Below are 17,426 nucleotides of genomic sequence, written 5' to 3' on the forward strand. Positions count from 1 at the left end.
TACATTGATATCAGCGCGAAGTCAAATTGATCTTTCAAACATCACCACGAATTAAGCATCTGTTGAATGTATTGATAGGAACAAATTTACAAATAAATTCATTTATGTTTTAATAAATCTTGAAATATTATAATCCGAAATCAGATTGTTATAACATCTTTTTCATGCGTGAATCATTAATATTTGAGTCAGATAAAATTATGCTCAGAAATATTCTAATTAATCGAATTGTTATGTAAATGATGATAACTATAATCAACAATAAGAATGTATATACGTCTAAAAGATCGTTTTCCCACCAATTCAAGTCCATGGCCGGTGAACGGAGTGCGTCCCATCCGTATTTCACGATATATTCAATCCAATAATTAGCGGTGTCGATTGGCTTCAATGGCCTATCCAAAAATTGTTGTGCAACATTACGTGCGGCCTCCCTAAAAAAAATATTGTTATCGTTATTCAGAGTTATTGTTGTTCGAAATAAAAATTGCATAATAATATGTTACATATATACAATTTGAGTTAATAGTGTATCGTGTTCTTTCTTCGAAAATAATATTTGAAGATATGTATATATATATATTTATGTATAAGTTAAATATTTCTTTTGGCTTTCTCCTTGGAAAAATTAAAAGGTAATTAAAGCTTTAATTGCTAATAGAAAGTTTGTACCTGTATGTGGAATTATTTAAGATTGCGTTCAATGCAGCATCCATTTCATCTTGTGACAAATTTTCGTAGTCTAGTTTTATTGCAATATTGTGCTTCACATAATTAATGACATTTGCAAATTGGTCGGCGAAAATAGGTATTCCGATCATTGGAACGCCGCATGAAATGGCCTCCTGTGTTCCCATAAGACCACCATGAGTAATAAATGCCTTCACGTTTGGATGTTCTAAAAATACATTGGATACAATGATTCTACGTAGTTTATGAGATACGATATGAACGTGAAAATTTCTGAATGTACGTTAATTAATTATAGGAATTTTATAGTTGTTAAAGGACATTGCTAAAGGATGGAATTCTAATAAAACGTTCGAATTTGAGTTAATAAAACTCACGTAAAACTTTCAATTGCGGTATCCATGGTGAAGTGTGAACGTTCTTTGGCAAACCAGGTGGTAACTCTTTGGGATTTGGAATCTTCATTAGAATATTTACTGGCGATATCCTTTCGAAAGATTTATAGAATATATTGAGAATCTTTCTTGGAAATGATTCTATCTTGAGCATAGAACCAAACGAAAAATAGACAAAACCATCTTTACTTTCGTCCAACCATTTCTGTAGCTCCTGTATTACGGAATTAGAAATGAAATAAAAAAAAAAATGTTAATTCAATGAAAAAAATCTTTTTTCGTTTAGACACATTTGATACAGTGTTGTTTTACAATTAGATTTTAGTTTCTTACGTGGATGATGCGTACGTTGACTTACAGGTGATAATTTCGAGCCGTCATCTTGAACGTGCAATCCACCGATTTCTATGTAGGCCTGCGTTAAAGGTCTAATTCCGTCCATAGTAAAATATGAGTTCACCAGAATCATGGAAATATTCTTCTCCAATTGTCGCACACTCGGTAAATTCGGACCGACGTACTTTCTTATTTGTTCGTCTTGATATTTGGTCAAATGATTGAAGTATATGTTGTAGAAGAAAGTGTGTAGAAAGTTGTACGTTCGTTGCCAAAAGTTCATTGGAGTCTTAAAGTTCAATAAATTATTCGGTAGAATGGCTAAATTTTCGGGATTTCCGATAATATGATTGTGCCATGGATAAAAACTGCAAGTAGTGACTCCGATCACTGGTACATTGAAAAGGTGTCCGAATATAGCAAAACAGTGAGAAGCAAATACCTAAGGCAATTAGAAAAAATAATCCAGTTATTAGGAATTCTTTCATATTATTATTTTCTAATGATCGTTATGTTTGTACTATTAGACTTTGGCAAATTATCTGAGATTATCATTTTCTATGTAAATATATTAGTTTATCTAACTTAGGCAATCTTACACAGAGAAAGACGTACGAATGCATTTATTGTCTTTACATTTATCTATAATTTATTATTCGCGATGATTTTTGTCGAGATTATAAATTATCCTAACGTTAATTTATTTCACATATAATTTTTCTTTCCTAATGCTTACGGGTGGTCAAAAGCAAACAAATTGGTAAGCTTATAATGTGAGAATCATGATCAAGGATAGAACGATGTCAATTTAACAAATTAATCGTTAAAATCTTGCCAAATTTTTTAATCTTCCCTCTGTTTTTTTTTTCTTTTTTTTTTCTTTTGTCTCCGCGCACCTATTTCCCTCTTATTATCTTTTTTGAACTCCATTGAAATGCATTGCGTCATTTGAATTGCTTCGTGGAAATGTGCTAACGTGTTCGACGTGTCGCGTAAAACATGTTAATTTGTCAGTCTTATTTTACAATAGGATGAAAAGGACAATTAAAAACAAAGAATGTAAAGAAATACCTCTATCAGTACGACGTCATAGGGTGGATCCTTCGGAGGATTACGAATTAGTTTTTGAATTTTTGGATGTGCCAAATTTTCACAAAGATTATTACCAGCTATGTTTGACAACTTCTGCAAAATGGAGAGTTTATTTGCTAATTTGTACGAAATGTTATTAACAACATTTATTTCCACTGGCACCACAACTAAATCGGTATAATTAACGAACGGTTTTTTCAATGGGTATGAACTAATTACATCGACCTGATGACCCTTCTTAATGAGTCCTTTCATCAAATTTTCGAACATGATAAAATGACTTTTCCCGAAATATGGAAAAATTCCAAGGATTCTGTATCCCTGGGATAACGTAAGACACAAACTCATACATAATATAATCCATAGTAAAGTCTTCATTTTTATGTGAATCTTTTTTTCTTCAATTTCTTTGTTCTTCCTTGTATCTTTTATTATGCAATGTACCGTCTCTACTTCTTCCCGTTATATGACAGTTGTTTAATTCCTTCGTTCATTTATATATCAACATTTTCGAAACAAATGATAATGTCAGAAAATGAAATTTATCTTCGTTTAAGTTAATTTATAAGTCAATTTTCACGTTAATTTTTGTTCTAAGAACGCTTTTTTTTTTATCATTTATATTTATTTTTCATACTAAAACAATATATTTCTATAGTCTGATAGTTTTTAAAAACTGTGATAGGCAAGTTTATAAATGGCGAGCATTTTAACCAGATATTTAAACTATTACAAATTTTTACGATTATCAGAAAAATATTTACATGTATGGTAATTTGGTTTTAGTTTCTGCATAAACATCGTCACAACCGAATGATTACGTTAAAATCATTGAATGTATTTAAGGGTATGGAGAATGAGCGTTAATGAGCGTTCTCTAAAAGTTACTATTAGTCCATGTCACTAACGATCAACGAAGATAACGTATTTTAATGCATTTGATAATCATCTGTTAGAGACTTAACACTTTAAACTTATGGGTCATGGTTCATTTAACGATAAATATATCTTCGTTTTTCGTGGACTCATGCTCGAAATTATCCAAACTGTGAATATTGAGCTATTATCAATATATCGGAATCATTTTTTACATTAAATTGATAATGTAAAAGATTTAAGTGAATATGTCAATTTAAACGATTTAATCTCTTTGATAACTTTTATTAAGAGGAAAAACAAAACATGACAATCGTAACTATTATATTGTAAACAATATATATTAAACAGTATCATTTTTTGTATGGGTATATTGTACTTACTGACTGATTTAACTTGCTGGTTGGTATAGTGAGTCGTCTGTCGCCAAACGATTCCCTTAATATTTGGAATCGATGATTTCGATATTGATTTTTCTTTGATACAAAAATATGAATTATTATTGATATCTTTTTTATCATCGATAAAACTTTGGGATACATAATTGAAGATAAATTTGGAAATAGTAGATATTAGAATATTTCTATTATTCATCATAGATAAAATCTTATTTTTTTTCTGAACAAGATCGTTTATCGATCTATAATTTATTCATACATTGATATCAGCGTGAAGTCGAATTGTTCTTTCAAACATCACCACGAATTAACCATCTGTTGAATGTATTGATAGGAACAAATTTCCAAATAAATTCATTTATGTTTTAAAAAATCTTGAAATATTATAATCCGAAATCAGATTGTTATAACATTTTCTTCATGCGTGAAACGTTAATATTTGGGTTAGATAAAATTATACTGAGAAACATTCTAATTAATCGAATTGTTATGTAAATGATGATAACTATAATCAACAATAAGAATGTATATACGTCTAAAAGATCGTTTTCCCACCAATTCAAGTCCATGGCCGGTGAACGGAGTGCGTCCCATCCGTATTTCACGATATATTCAATCCAATAATTAGCGGTGTCGATTGGCTTCAATGGCCTATCCAAAAATTGTTGTGCAACATTACGTGCGGCCTTCCTAAAAAATATAACGTTATCAAATATAACGTTATATTGAAATATAACGTAAATAATATATATTAAGAATGTCCGAAACAATAATTATATAATGATATGTTAATCATATGTAGTTTCATATTATACTGTATCGTGTTCCATTTTTCAAAATAACATTCAGATAACGCAAGAATATATCTTTATATACATATATACATATGTATACGCTATATACATGTTTTAGCTTTTTCCTTGGAAATATTAAATGCTAATTAACGCATTAATAATTAACGCATGTTCGTAGAAAGTTTGTACCTGTATGTAGAATTATTTAAGATTGCGTTCAATGCCGCGTCCATATCATCTTGCGATAAATTTTCATAGTCTAGTTTTATTGCGATGTTCTTCTTAACATAATTAGCGACATTTGAAAATTGATCGGCGAATAAAGGTATTCCGATCATTGGAACGCCGCAAGAAATGGCCTCCTGTGTTCCCATAAGACCACCGTGAGTAATAAACGCCTTCGCATTCGGATGTTCTAAAAATATATTGGATACAATGATTGGTGACATTGGATTGTAGGATACGATGTAAACGTGAATATTTCTCAATTTAATTTAATTAATTATAAAAATGTTATAATTTTTAAAGGATATTGCTAAAGAATGGAATTCTGATAAAACGTTCGAATATTTTATTTAGCGTAATTAAACTCACGTAAAACTTTCAATTGCGGTGTCCACGGCAAAATGTGAACGTTCTTTGGCAAACCAGGTGGTAACTCTTTGGGATTTGGAATCTTCATTAGAATATTTATTGGCGATATCCTTTCGAAAGATTTATAGAATATATCGAGAATATTTCTTGGAAATGATTCGATCTTGACCATTGAACCAAACGAAAAATAGACCAAACCATCTTTACTTTCGTCCAACCATTTCTGTAGCTCCTGTATTACGGAATTAGAAAAGGAAATTAAAAAAAATGTTAATTCAATGAAAAAAATCTTTTTTCGTTTAGACACATTTGACACAGTATTGTATTACAATTAGATTTTATTTTCTTACATGGATGATAAATACGTTCGACTTACAGGTGATAATTCCGAGCCGTCATCTTGAACATGCAATCCACCGACTTCTATGTGGGCCTGCGTTAATGGTCTAATTCCATTTATAGTGAAATATGAGTTCACCAGAATCATGGAAATATTCTTTTCCAATTGTCGCACACTCGGTAAATTCGGACCGACGTACTTTCTTATTTGTTCATCTTGATCTTTGGTCAAATGATTGAAGTATATTTTGTTTAAGACAGTGTATAGAAAGTTGTACGTTCGTTGCCAAAAGTTCATTGGATTGTTAAAGTTCAATAAATTATTCGGAAGAATGGCTAAATTTTCGGGATTTCCGATAATATGATTGTGCCATGGATAAAGAGTACACGTACTGATACCGATCACTGGTACGTTGAAAAGATGTCCGAATATGGCTAAACAATGAGCACCAAGAATCTATGACAATTACAAAAAAAAAAAAAACAAAAAAAAAAAAGAACAATTTAGTTATTACATTATTTTAGGAAGATTTTATTTGTCAATTAGATTTTTCGAATTATCAGACATCATATTCTCTGTTTATATATTTTAGTTTACGTAATTTATTATACGATCGTTTATAAGATAATACATGCGTAATGCAATTCTCATCCTCACTTTTATCTTAAAATTATAATTTGTGATGATTTTAAAGGAGACATAATTAATTAACGTTGCATTACTTTATCACGTATGATTATTCTTTTCATAATGCTTCTGGGGTGATCGAAAATAAACAAATACGAAAGTTTATAATGGTTAAGTATAGTACGTGATCAGTTTAATGTTTAATCATTAACTACTCGCGGAATATTTATATGAAATTTTTTAATGACAATTCTTCTTTTTTCATCTTCCCTTTCATTATTTTTCTTGAATTGCATTGATATGTATGCATCGTTGGAAACACTTTGTGAAAATATGCAAACGTTCGACATGTTGCGTAAAAGATATAAATCTGTTAATGTAATTTTAGAAAAGGATGAGAAGAAAAAAAATGAGAAACAAAAAATTTAAAGAAATACCTCTATTAGTACGACTTCATAGGGTGGATCCTTCGGAGGATTGTGGATTAGTTTTTGTATTTCTGGATGTGCCAGATATTCACAAACGGGATTACCACTTATGGTTGACACCGCATGTACTGTGAAGATTTTCCTTGCGATATCGTACGATACATTATTGACTGTATTTATTTGCGATTCTATCACAATTAAATCGTTATAATTAACGTATGGCTTTTTCAATGGAAACGGACTAATGACATCGACCTGATGCCCATTCTTAGCTAGTCCTTTCATCAATGTTTCGAACATGACAAAATGACTTTTTGCATAGTATGGAAATATTCCAAGAATTCTATATCCCTGACAATACATTAAACATAAATCCATCCAAAATATAATGCATAGTAACACTTTCATTTTTCTTCGAATATATTTTTTCTTTTTCTTCCTGTCTTCTCCTTTCCTTTTCGTTTTCCTTCTGCAGCTCTTTATTTCTTTTCAAATTCATATTTATTTTAACTCATACGTTTATTTATATACCTTCGTATCAGTAACAATTGATAATGTTAAAAAAAAAAAACAAAAAAAAAAAAAACAAAAAAAGGAAAAAAGAAAAAACAAATGTTAGCAAAATATTTATTTTTAATTTATATTCACTTTTTGAATAGTACATTTCCATATTTTAGCTATTGAAAATTGATAGACGATTTTACAATTATCTAACGTTGTATCATTTCATTTAAATATTGATACTTCCTTATATATTTTTTTTACGATTATCATGAAAATATTTACATGCACGATAATTTGTATTTTTTTACTTTTCTGTTTATTTATTTATTTATTTTTTTTTTCTTTTTTTTTTTTTTCTTTTTTTTTCCTACAAACATCGCGATAACAGAATAATAATAATGACCAAAATGGTCGATGGATATATTTAGGATGTTAAATAGTAAACTCAAGCGTGTATTCTCGTGAGAAGTTAGTATTGATACAGTTAGCACTTGATGTTCAACTAGGATCACAAATTTTAACGCATTGAAAATCACACGTTAATAGAGTTAAACTCTTGGATCATAGATCGTTTATCGATAAATATATCTTCGAGAAGTTATCGAGGACTTAAAAATTCGGAATTTAATTCAATGTGTGTGATTATTGTGCTATTATGAATAATATCGGAGTAACTTTTGATATCAAATTAATACCATAAAAGTTTTATGTGTATAAGTGAATATAAACGATTTAATATAATTGATAACTTTTATTAATAGGAAAAACAAAAGATAATAGACATAATTATTATATAATAATTATTATGATAGACTAGTACCAATCGGTATTACATATTAACTGTTAATACAAAATAATTATTATATTATATAGTAAATTATAGTGCACTCGATCTACTATAGTAAACTATAGTAAATTCGATCTACAAGTGTATCGTATTTATCAATTGATCTAACTTATCGATTGTACCGGTCTTAAGTGAAATTTATTGACCGTCACCTGTCTGATTAAAAAGCTATAACGATTTTATTCGTTTCAATGGAAATAAGAAGATCCATCAGTTGCGAGCAACATTAATTCATTCATATTTATCGTTTTTTTGTTAAAGTATTATTTTAAAAAATATTAAAGAAGAGTCAGTGCGAGCCAATGAAAAGAATGAAAAATGTACAAGAGGATTAAAAATTAAGGGGAAAAAAAAAAAAAAAAAGAAAAAAAGAAAAAAGACAAAAAAAAATATATAAAAGAGAAAATGAAAGAGAAATGTGAATTGGGCTCAGGATATGGGCTTGCTGTGTTAGAATATATTAGAAATCAACATGGAGATAGACTGAACTTCATTGTTATAATGTTTTCTTTTTAAATATATTGTGTAAATTAATTACTTTCTATTCTAATGATTGTGCTTGCAATAACAAACAATATTTGTTTAATGACAATCGAAGTTTCTCGATATTCTTCATGAGGAATATTTTTTCGAAATATTACTTTTTTTCTTTTTTTTTTTTTTTTTTTTTGTTTTCTCTTTTCTCATAAATAATATCAAATTTAGAACTGTTATTTGTCCAATATTTTCTGCATTGTAGTGTCAACGTAGAAATGAGTTTTAAAAATTGAATTTAGAATGGAAAAGTGATATAATTATTTTAACGAGTGATATATTATTCTTTTATTTTTATTGCGTAAAATATGATGATGATGATGATGATGATGATGATGTTGAAGTACTTATGATTGATATGTTTAACGAGAATGAAAACAATTTTGTTATTATTCGTAATACCATGTACGAAGAGTATACGTAGGAAAATCAAATTTTTTTTTTTTTTTAGATTTTAAGAATATAAGATTAATATTTCTGTGACTTTGAATGTTTTCACGTAAAAACGTGGTCCGTCTTATAACTCGGTATCACTTTCGTCTGATAATCCAATTGATCGATCGTTATTTAACATTTATATAACTTCATCTTACGTATTTTATTTCGAATCATTTTTTTTTTTTTTTTTTTTTATATTAGTAATCTATCGATCATTTTAATACATACTTTTATTTTGTACAGAAATAAGAATCACCATTTAAATATTTCGTAATTTTTCTCATGTTTCGTTTTATCAATGAAAAATCACAAATCAACGACTCGGAAAAATATTGACATATCCAATATTTATATTATAAATCAATCGTTAAATATTAAATTTGTTTAATATATTTATTATAATCAGAAGTTACATTTTTCATTAAAAATTTTGCAAAGAAACTTTTGTAGAAAAAAAAAAAAAAAGAAAAAGAAAACAAAAACAAAACAAAACAAAACAGCTTTTATTCTTTTTATTACGTTTTAACGATTATAACTTATCGTAAAAATTACGAGAATGTTCATCATTTCTTACATCGATTAAAAAAAAAAAAAATTGAGATACATAAAGATAAATTTGAAAGTAAATAGAATATTCAAATATTTCAATGAATCGTCATAGATTATTTAAACAAGATTCTTATTTTCTAAACTAGAGCCAGCTTATCGATTTATAATTTTTTCATACATCGATATCGACATGAAGTTAAATTATTAATTAAATTATATATTTTGATATGTACAAAATTCAAAGAAATTCATCTACATGGAATTGTCTAATTTGAAATCAGATCGTTATGACATTTTCTTTACGCGTGAAACATTGACATTTGCGTTAGATAAAACCATGTTCCGAAGTATTTGAATTAAACGAATTGTTATGTAAACGATGAAAATTGTAACAAGAATTAGAAATGCATATACATCTAAAAGAGCTATTTCCCACCAATTTAAATCTATGACCGGTGAACGAAGCGCATCCGGTCCATATTTCACGATATAATCAATCCAATAATTAGCTACGTCGATTGGTTTCAATGGCCTATCCGAAAATTTCTTTCCTATTATACGTGCCGTCTCCCTAAAAAATATATTTTCATGTATATATATATATATATAAAATTTGAGTTGATAGAATAACATGATCCATGTTTCAAAAAAATATTCCAAATCAATAACGATTCGTACCTGTAAGTGGAATTATACAAGATGGCGTTCAATGCGGCATCCATAGCATCTTGCGACAAATTTTCGCAATCCAATTTTATTGCAATATTCTTTTCCACATAGTTATCGATATTTATAAATTGATCGGCGAATAAAGGTATTCCGATCATTGGAACGCCGCAGGAAATGGCCTCCTGTGTTCCCATAAGACCACCATGAGTAATAAATGCCATCACGTTTGGATGTTCTAAAAATATATTGGATACAATGATTGGTGACATTGGATTGTAAGATACGATATAAATGTGAATATTTCTCAATTTAATTTAATTAATTATAAAAATATTATAATTTTTAAAGGATATTGCTAAAGAATGAAATTCTAATAAAACGTTCGAATATTTTATTTAGTGTAATTAAACTCACGTAAAACTTTCAATTGCGGTATCCATGGTGAAGTGTGAACGTTCTTTGGCAAACCAGGTGGTAACTCTTTGGGATTTGGAATCTTCATTAGAATATTTACTGGCGATATCCTTTCGAAAGATTTATAGAATATATCGAGAATATTTCTTGGAAATGATTCGATCTTGACCATTGAACCAAACGAAAAATAGACAAAACCATCTTTACTTTCGTCCAACCATTTCTGTAGCTCCTGTATTACGGAATTAGAAATGAAATAAAAAAAAAATGTTAATTCAATGAAAAAAATCTTTTTTCGTTTAGACACATTTGACACAGTATTGTATTACAATTAGATTTTATTTTCTTACGTGGATGATAAATACGTTCGACTTACAGGTGATAATTCCGAGCCATCATCTTGAACATGCAATCCACCGACTTCTATGTGGGCCTGCGTTAATGGTCTAATTCCATTTATAGTGAAATATGAGTTCACCAGAATCATGGAAATATTCTTTTCCAATTGTCGCACACTCGGTAAATTCGGACCGACGTACTTTCTTATTTGTTCATCTTGATATTTGGTCAAATGATTGAAGTATATTTTGTTGAAGGCAGTGTGTAGCAAGTTATACGTTCGTTGCCAAAAGTTCATTGGAGTCTTAAAGTTCAATAAATTATTCGGTAGAATGGCTAAATTTTCGGGATTTCCGATAATATGATTGTGCCATGGATAAAGAGCAGACGAACTGACACCGATCACTGGTACGTTGAAAAGATGTCCGAATATGGCAAAACAATGAGCACCAAAAATCTATGGCAATTAGAAAAAAGAAAAAAAAAAAACAATTCAATTATTACAAAATCTTTCATATCATTATTTTATGATCCTTTTGTTTGCTCGATTTGACTTTTCGAATTATCAGAATTTATTTTCTTTGTATATATATATATATATATTTCTTTTTTTTTTGGTCAACTAATTCCATTCTCACTATTATTCATTTCTTATTATTATTCGTAAAATTATTTCTCTAGGAAAAATTGTTCGAAATGATAATTTAATTCGTTAATTTATCGCGTACGATTTTTTATTCTTGAATTATCTTAGAAAATTTTTTAATGCAATCATGATCGATTGAACGTGTTCAATTTATAAACTAAACGTACTTCCGAAATTCGTGCTTTTTTTTTTCTTTTCCTTTGTTTCTTTCTTTTTTTTTTTTTTTTTTCTTCATTATCTCCAATGTTTTGTTATAGAAGCTCGTCATAAAAGAACTATTGCATAAATATATGTAGATAGGAAAACGTAGATAGGATAGTGAGGAAGTTTTCCTCACGTGTCATAAATATCGTTATATTTTATAAAAAAAAAAAAAAAAAAAAAAAAAAAAAAAAAAAAAAAAGGATGATAAAGTGAGCTAAATGTATATATATTTTATGATAGAAAGGGAAAAAAAAAAGAAAATGGACTGATAAATAAAGATAATATACCTCCATCAAAATGATATCGTACGGTTCCTTTTTCGGTGGATTGTGTATTAATTTTTGGATTTTTGGATTCGCCAAATTTTCACAAAGTTGATTACCAGAAATAATTGATATCATGTACAACGGTTCACGCAACATAACTTTCTTCATAACATCGTACGTTATATTATTGACAAATGTCCTCTGCGATTTTAATACAATTAAATCGGTATAATTAACAAACGACTTTTTTAATGGAAACGTACTGATTACGTCAATCTGATGGCCCTTTTTGATCAGACCTTTCATCAATCCTTCGAACATATTAAAGTGACTCTTTACGCCGATTGGAAAAATTCCGAGTATTCGATAACCCTGAATTAACGTAAGACACAAAGCCATGAAAAAAATAATCCACTGTAACAATTTCATTTTACTTCTTCGAATTTTTCCTTTATTTCTTTTTCCTTTCGTTTCCTTTTTATTTACTTATTATTCTTTTACTTTTCCTCTCTTCTCTTCCGTTTCCAAACTCCTGTCGTCACTTCTTTCTTCAACGATATTTCAGTTTAATCCGTTAGTTCACTTGTTTATATATATATATATATATATATATATATATATATATATAAATATATATATATATATATATATATATTTGCAAGCACAGAAATAAAAATTCAGCTAATGATGTCGTAGTTCGATAACAAGTTTATCATGTGCATCAATGAGTGTGTAAATTTCGTTAAAATAAAGTTAAAATTCTAACGAAAAAGTAAAGTTGCAACCGTTGTCGTATATATAAATATTAATATTTTTCTCTTTTTTCTGTGCTCTTTTTTTTCTTTTTATTTTTTTATTTTTTTATTTTTTTATTTTTTTATTTTTTTTTGTCATAAGGAAAAAGTATCGATGAGCATTTCAGCGAGACAATATTAATTATTATTATATCAGACTAGCCATCAGGATCGAAGAATTTTACGTATTCACAATGTTTCATTAGAAATATTCACTGAAAACTGTTTGAACAGTCGATCGTTTAAAATGAAGAAACTTATCTTTTTCTTTTTTTTTTTTTTTTTTTAAGTTATGCATTATTGTCTAAAAGGAAATAAGAGTACTTAGAATAGATATAATGACATACGTAAGAATGAATTTCATTAACCGAATGATAAGGGGAAAAAAAAAAAAAACGAATGCGGAAGAATTTGGAAAGCGAAAATTTTTTTGACGTATCCTCAAGTTTGTTTTTCCTACTTTTGACTTTTCTGACCTAAATGACAATTATCGATTTCCCCATACTATACGTTTTCTGCTGATTGCAAAATTAATAGATATATAATCATAAATATGTATAATCATAAATATGTAATATTATCGAGCATTAATAAGTCATATTATTATTTATTATTAAATTAATTTATATGTTATTAAATTCAGTGTCTACGTTATATTATAAATATACATTCGTAAATATGATACTGTAGTAATCATTGATTTATTATTATTGTTATTATTATTCTTATATAGTCTGACATAAATAGATGACGTAAAACGTTTGATAAATGTTACGTATATCATACTTCGTTAAAAATGAGAATTACGTAATGTTTAAATAGACTTTTGATACATCTTTCCTTTTTTTTCTTTTTTTTTTTTTTTTTTTCCCCATTCTAATCCTTTTCCTTTTTTCTTTTTCCTTTTCTTTTTCTTTTTTTTTCTTTCTTCTTCTTCTTCTTCCTCCTCCTCTTATTTGCGATCGATTCATTACAATCAACTTTTATTATCTTTCGTAGGTCTCAGTTCATCAAGAATTTTTTTTTTTTTTTTTTTTTTTTTTTTTTTTTTTTTGAAACGTTGTTTACGACGTTACGAACGTCTTACAAAATTATTTTTTTTATTATTTGTCGTCTTTAAAAAAAAAAAAAAAAAAAAAAAAAAAATTGAATTCATTGAATTATTATATTAAAGTAAGTCGATCGTTTTAACGGGATAATTAGTTTTTAAATCTTGCGAACCGTACGTTTTATAATGGTGGTCAGGGATTTAATGACGTGAAAATATTTCAGAGGGAGATTATATTATGTTAGCTATGATGTCTAATATAAATATGCGTATCCACTTGTTGCGTATTTATCCTCGGTATCATCGTTTCATCAATTTACTGCATTAACGTGTAAGAAAGAGAATAAAGGGCAACTCGTATGCTTCGTTTTTATACAGATATATATATATATATATGTGTGTGTGTGTGTGTGTATTACGATGATAACTAAAGATAACTGTCAACTTTAATAATTAATCGTCAAAGTAAATAATGATATTTAATAATGATATGATATGATATGATATATATATATATATATATATATATATATATATATATATATATATATATATATATATATATATATATGTATCGAATAGTTTTTCTTTTCTTTTCTTTTCTTTTTTTTTTTTTCTTTTTTTGTCAACTTAAACAAAATCGTCGACAGAAATAATTGTACCAATAACTTAATGAACGCTTTAAAATGATTTTTCGAGAAAATTTTAACGAGACTGAATGAGAAGGACTGAACCGATTTATCTCGCATATAATATATATATATATATATATATCACTTTCGAAAAAAATCGAAAACGTGTTACACAATCTCGAGATTATTTTAAGGGGAGATATAAATTTATGGTTTGACGATCGAAAGGGTTTAATTATTTTTAACAAATTAAAATTGGACCATTACGATTTCGTTTGTTTTCGTATTTCTCTCTATCTCTCTCTCTCTCTCTCTCTCTCTCTCTCTCTCTCTCTCTCTTTCATAGAATTGATTTTTCTCGCGATATCAATTTTCCTTTGAAAATTTTACCATTGAAAATTGAAAGAGACGTGCGAACGGTTCCGACGTTGTTACGGGGATGTAAAAGCAAAAACGTGCTCGTAGGTTTTATTTTACAAAGGTAACGAGAAAGAGGATTGAAAAAAAAAAGGGAAAGGATTGGGAAGGAGGGCGGAGGCGTAGAGGGAGGGAGAGGGGAAATAAGAGAGAGAGAGAGAGAGAAAAAAAAAAACAAAGAAAAAATAAAGCAACGAAGGAGCAAAAAAAAAATTACGTATGTATATTTACGTACCTCCATCAAAATGACATCGTACGGTGGATTCTTCGGAGGATTTCGTATTAATTTTTGAATTTCCGGACGTCCCAAATGTTCACAAACTTCAATACCACCTATGTTAGAAATCGCTTGTACCGGAAGACCGGTTAGTAACGTCTTCATCTGTTCGTACGATATATTATTGACCAATTTCATTTGCGGTGTTATCACAACCAATTCTGTAATATTAACGAATGGCTTTTTCAAATGAAACGAAGTGATCGCGTCAATTTGATGACCCTTATTAACAAGATTCTTCATCAATGCTTCGAACATGACAAAATGACTTTTTCCTTGAAATGGAAAAATTCCAAGTATTCGATATCCCTTAGAATACGTCAGACACAATGTCATCCAAATAATAATACACCGTAACACATTCATTTTTTTTTTTTCACCCTCGTTTTTTCCTCACTCTCCTTTTTTTCTTCTTTTTTTTTTTCTTTTTCTTTTTTTTTTTCTCTCTTTTCTTCTCCTTTCACTTTCACTTTCCCTTCACTCTCGTTTGCAAATTTCTTCGGTTACATCTAATCAATATTATTTAACTCAACTCAGCATTCATTTCGCTTTATATGTATACATACGTATCCGAAAGGTCCAATCGCAAATGACGAAAAGTTCAGAAATCAACATTGACTATGTAATTATACTTTTATCTCTCTCTCTCTCTCTCTCTCTCTCTCTCTCTCTCTCTCTCTCTCTCTCTCTCTCTCTCTCTCTCTCTCTCTCGCTTTTCCGTTTCCGTTTCCGTTTCCTTTTCCGTTTCCGTTTTCTTTTGGTTCTTCCCTTCTTCTTTTTTTTTCCTTTTTTCTTTTACTTTTATTTATTTATTTATTTTTTTTTTCTTTTCTTTTTTTTTTTTTCATATAATCATTCAAGATTAATTCCACCCATGTCAATTAAAATATTTTCTATTTTTTTTTTTTTTGCCTTTACATTAAGAAATAATTTTGAAAATGTTCCGAATTTCGATCCAACGAAATAATCCCTTTATAATAACTATAATATTGTAATTTAGAGTTTTTAGAGAAAACGATATTAATTATTAAATGTTACGTTCGTACTCGGTATATTATTTTTTTCTTTCTCTTCTTTCTCTTTGCTAATGCATCGTGATTGAGATTAATTATAGAAATTTAATATAAAACACCGATTTCGTTCTCGATCACTTTCGATGACATTAGAAAATAATATTATAAACTATATCGTCCACCTTGATTACATTGGTGTTTTATTTTCAATATCCGTGGTATTTCAATGACGTGAACAAAATTTTCAGACGATTTCCTCCCTGTAGAAGATGCAACTGCAAACTGAGGAATCATTCGCACTTGACAGATAAAGAAATCTTCAATTTTTATTTTGTGCGTCATGCTCTGACGTTATTGAATACATGTATCATGAGTTTTCATTACTAGTATACGTTCATTATCTGTTATTTGATATTAAATAACCTACATTCGTATTAACATAGTTGAATTTCCCAATGAATGTATATGAATTTGTAAAGATATGATATTACATTATTTCTCTCTCTCTCTCTCTCTATTTTTCTCTTTTTATTTCCCTCTCATTATCCTTCCAATTAGCGGTATACCTATTGTATTACACTCTGGCTTCTTAAATTTCGAAAGTATATGTCAAAAAAAAAAAAAAATAAAAAAAAAAACCTATATATCAGAATGATGTTTTTCCTTTTTTTTATTTTTCATTTTCAGTCGAGCTACGTTTAAATAAAAACAGAACTTACTATCGCGTATTAATAATTTCACATTTTCTTGTTTTACACGCGGATCTTTATATATTATTAAAGAAAAAAACCAAAAAAGAAAAAAAAAGAAAATAAATAAAGATGTAGAAAAATAAACGAGTACAATTTATAATATCTCTACTCATAGAAATTATTTGATTCATTGATCGGTTAATTATTTGATCGATTAATATCGACGTTTTCATTATTTTATATTTAAATGAATAACATTAAGTATTATTTATTGAATATTTCGACCTAATCAATGATTATTCTTCTCCTTTTTTTTTTTTTTTTGTTTTTTTTTTTGTTTTCTTTTTTCTTCTTTCTTTCTTTCTATACTGCTCTTGTGCAAAAAAAAAAAAAAATTGAAAAATAATAATAACAACAACGTTAGAACATAGATAAGATATAAAAAAATTTATGCAGTATCATTAAAATACTATGCACATTTGTAAAAGATTATATATATTCGTTTCTTTTTATGTTTCTTCTCTACTTTAGATATACTATTAAAAAGGATGTCATTATGAAAAAAAAAAACAA

At 28.2% G+C, this 17,426-nt stretch overlaps 2 protein-coding genes across 4 annotated transcripts; both read right to left on the bottom strand.

The window, feature by feature from the left end:
* Window positions 1–93: 93 nt before the first annotated feature.
* Window positions 94–3,959, bottom strand: LOC124431734 (UDP-glucosyltransferase 2-like). Of its 3 annotated transcripts, none has more exons than XM_046979946.1 (6): window positions 3,773–3,959; window positions 2,493–2,606; window positions 1,444–1,863; window positions 1,068–1,299; window positions 673–898; window positions 94–434 (listed from the first exon to the last, which is right to left on the bottom strand). In XM_046979946.1, the coding sequence occupies exons 1-6, from the start codon at window positions 3,929–3,931 to the stop codon at window positions 149–151; spliced, it is 1,437 nt and encodes a 478-aa protein (XP_046835902.1). In that variant the 5' UTR covers window positions 3,932–3,959; the 3' UTR covers window positions 94–148. The 3 variants fall into 3 exon arrangements, with proteins under 3 accessions (XP_046835902.1, XP_046835901.1, XP_046835900.1); XM_046979945.1 differs by lacking the exon at window positions 3,773–3,959 and adding an exon at window positions 2,733–2,993; XM_046979944.1 differs by lacking the exon at window positions 3,773–3,959 and having other exon boundaries at window positions 2,493–2,993.
* A 19-nt stretch (window positions 3,960–3,978) lies between these two features.
* Window positions 3,979–16,548, bottom strand: LOC124431842. The gene is made up of 10 exons (XM_046980183.1): window positions 15,107–16,548; window positions 10,902–11,321; window positions 10,526–10,757; window positions 10,121–10,346; window positions 9,731–10,013; window positions 6,580–7,050; window positions 5,552–5,971; window positions 5,176–5,407; window positions 4,771–4,996; window positions 3,979–4,477 (listed from the first exon to the last, which is right to left on the bottom strand). The coding sequence occupies exons 1-10, from the start codon at window positions 15,512–15,514 to the stop codon at window positions 4,192–4,194; spliced, it is 3,204 nt and encodes a 1,067-aa protein (XP_046836139.1). The 5' UTR covers window positions 15,515–16,548; the 3' UTR covers window positions 3,979–4,191.
* Window positions 16,549–17,426: the final 878 nt, after the last annotated feature.

The sequence above is a fragment of the Vespa crabro genome, chromosome 22 (assembly GCF_910589235.1).
Source record: "Vespa crabro chromosome 22, iyVesCrab1.2, whole genome shotgun sequence".
Classification (NCBI taxonomy): Eukaryota; Metazoa; Arthropoda; class Insecta; order Hymenoptera; family Vespidae; genus Vespa; species Vespa crabro.

What these genes read in the sequence shown, in the direction of transcription:
- LOC124431734 (XM_046979944.1), bottom strand. Translation starts at nt 2,891, where the DNA reads ATGAAGACTTTACTATGGATTATATTATGTATGAGTTTGTGTCTTACG. An exon ending in ATGACGTCGTACTGATAGAG is followed by an intron (nt 1,864 to 2,492) that starts GTATTTCTTTAC and finishes TAATTGCCTTAG; the next exon opens with GTATTTGCTTCTCACTGTTT. An exon ending in ACGGCTCGAAATTATCACCT is followed by an intron (nt 1,300 to 1,443) that starts GTAAGTCAACGT and finishes TCCGTAATACAG; the next exon opens with GAGCTACAGAAATGGTTGGA.
- LOC124431842 (XM_046980183.1), bottom strand. Translation starts at nt 15,514, where the DNA reads ATGAATGTGTTACGGTGTATTATTATTTGGATGACATTGTGTCTGACG. An exon ending in ACGGCTCGGAATTATCACCT is followed by an intron (nt 5,408 to 5,551) that starts GTAAGTCGAACG and finishes TCCGTAATACAG; the next exon opens with GAGCTACAGAAATGGTTGGA. An exon ending in ACCGCAATTGAAAGTTTTAC is followed by an intron (nt 4,997 to 5,175) that starts GTGAGTTTAATT and finishes ATATATTTTTAG; the next exon opens with AACATCCGAATGCGAAGGCG.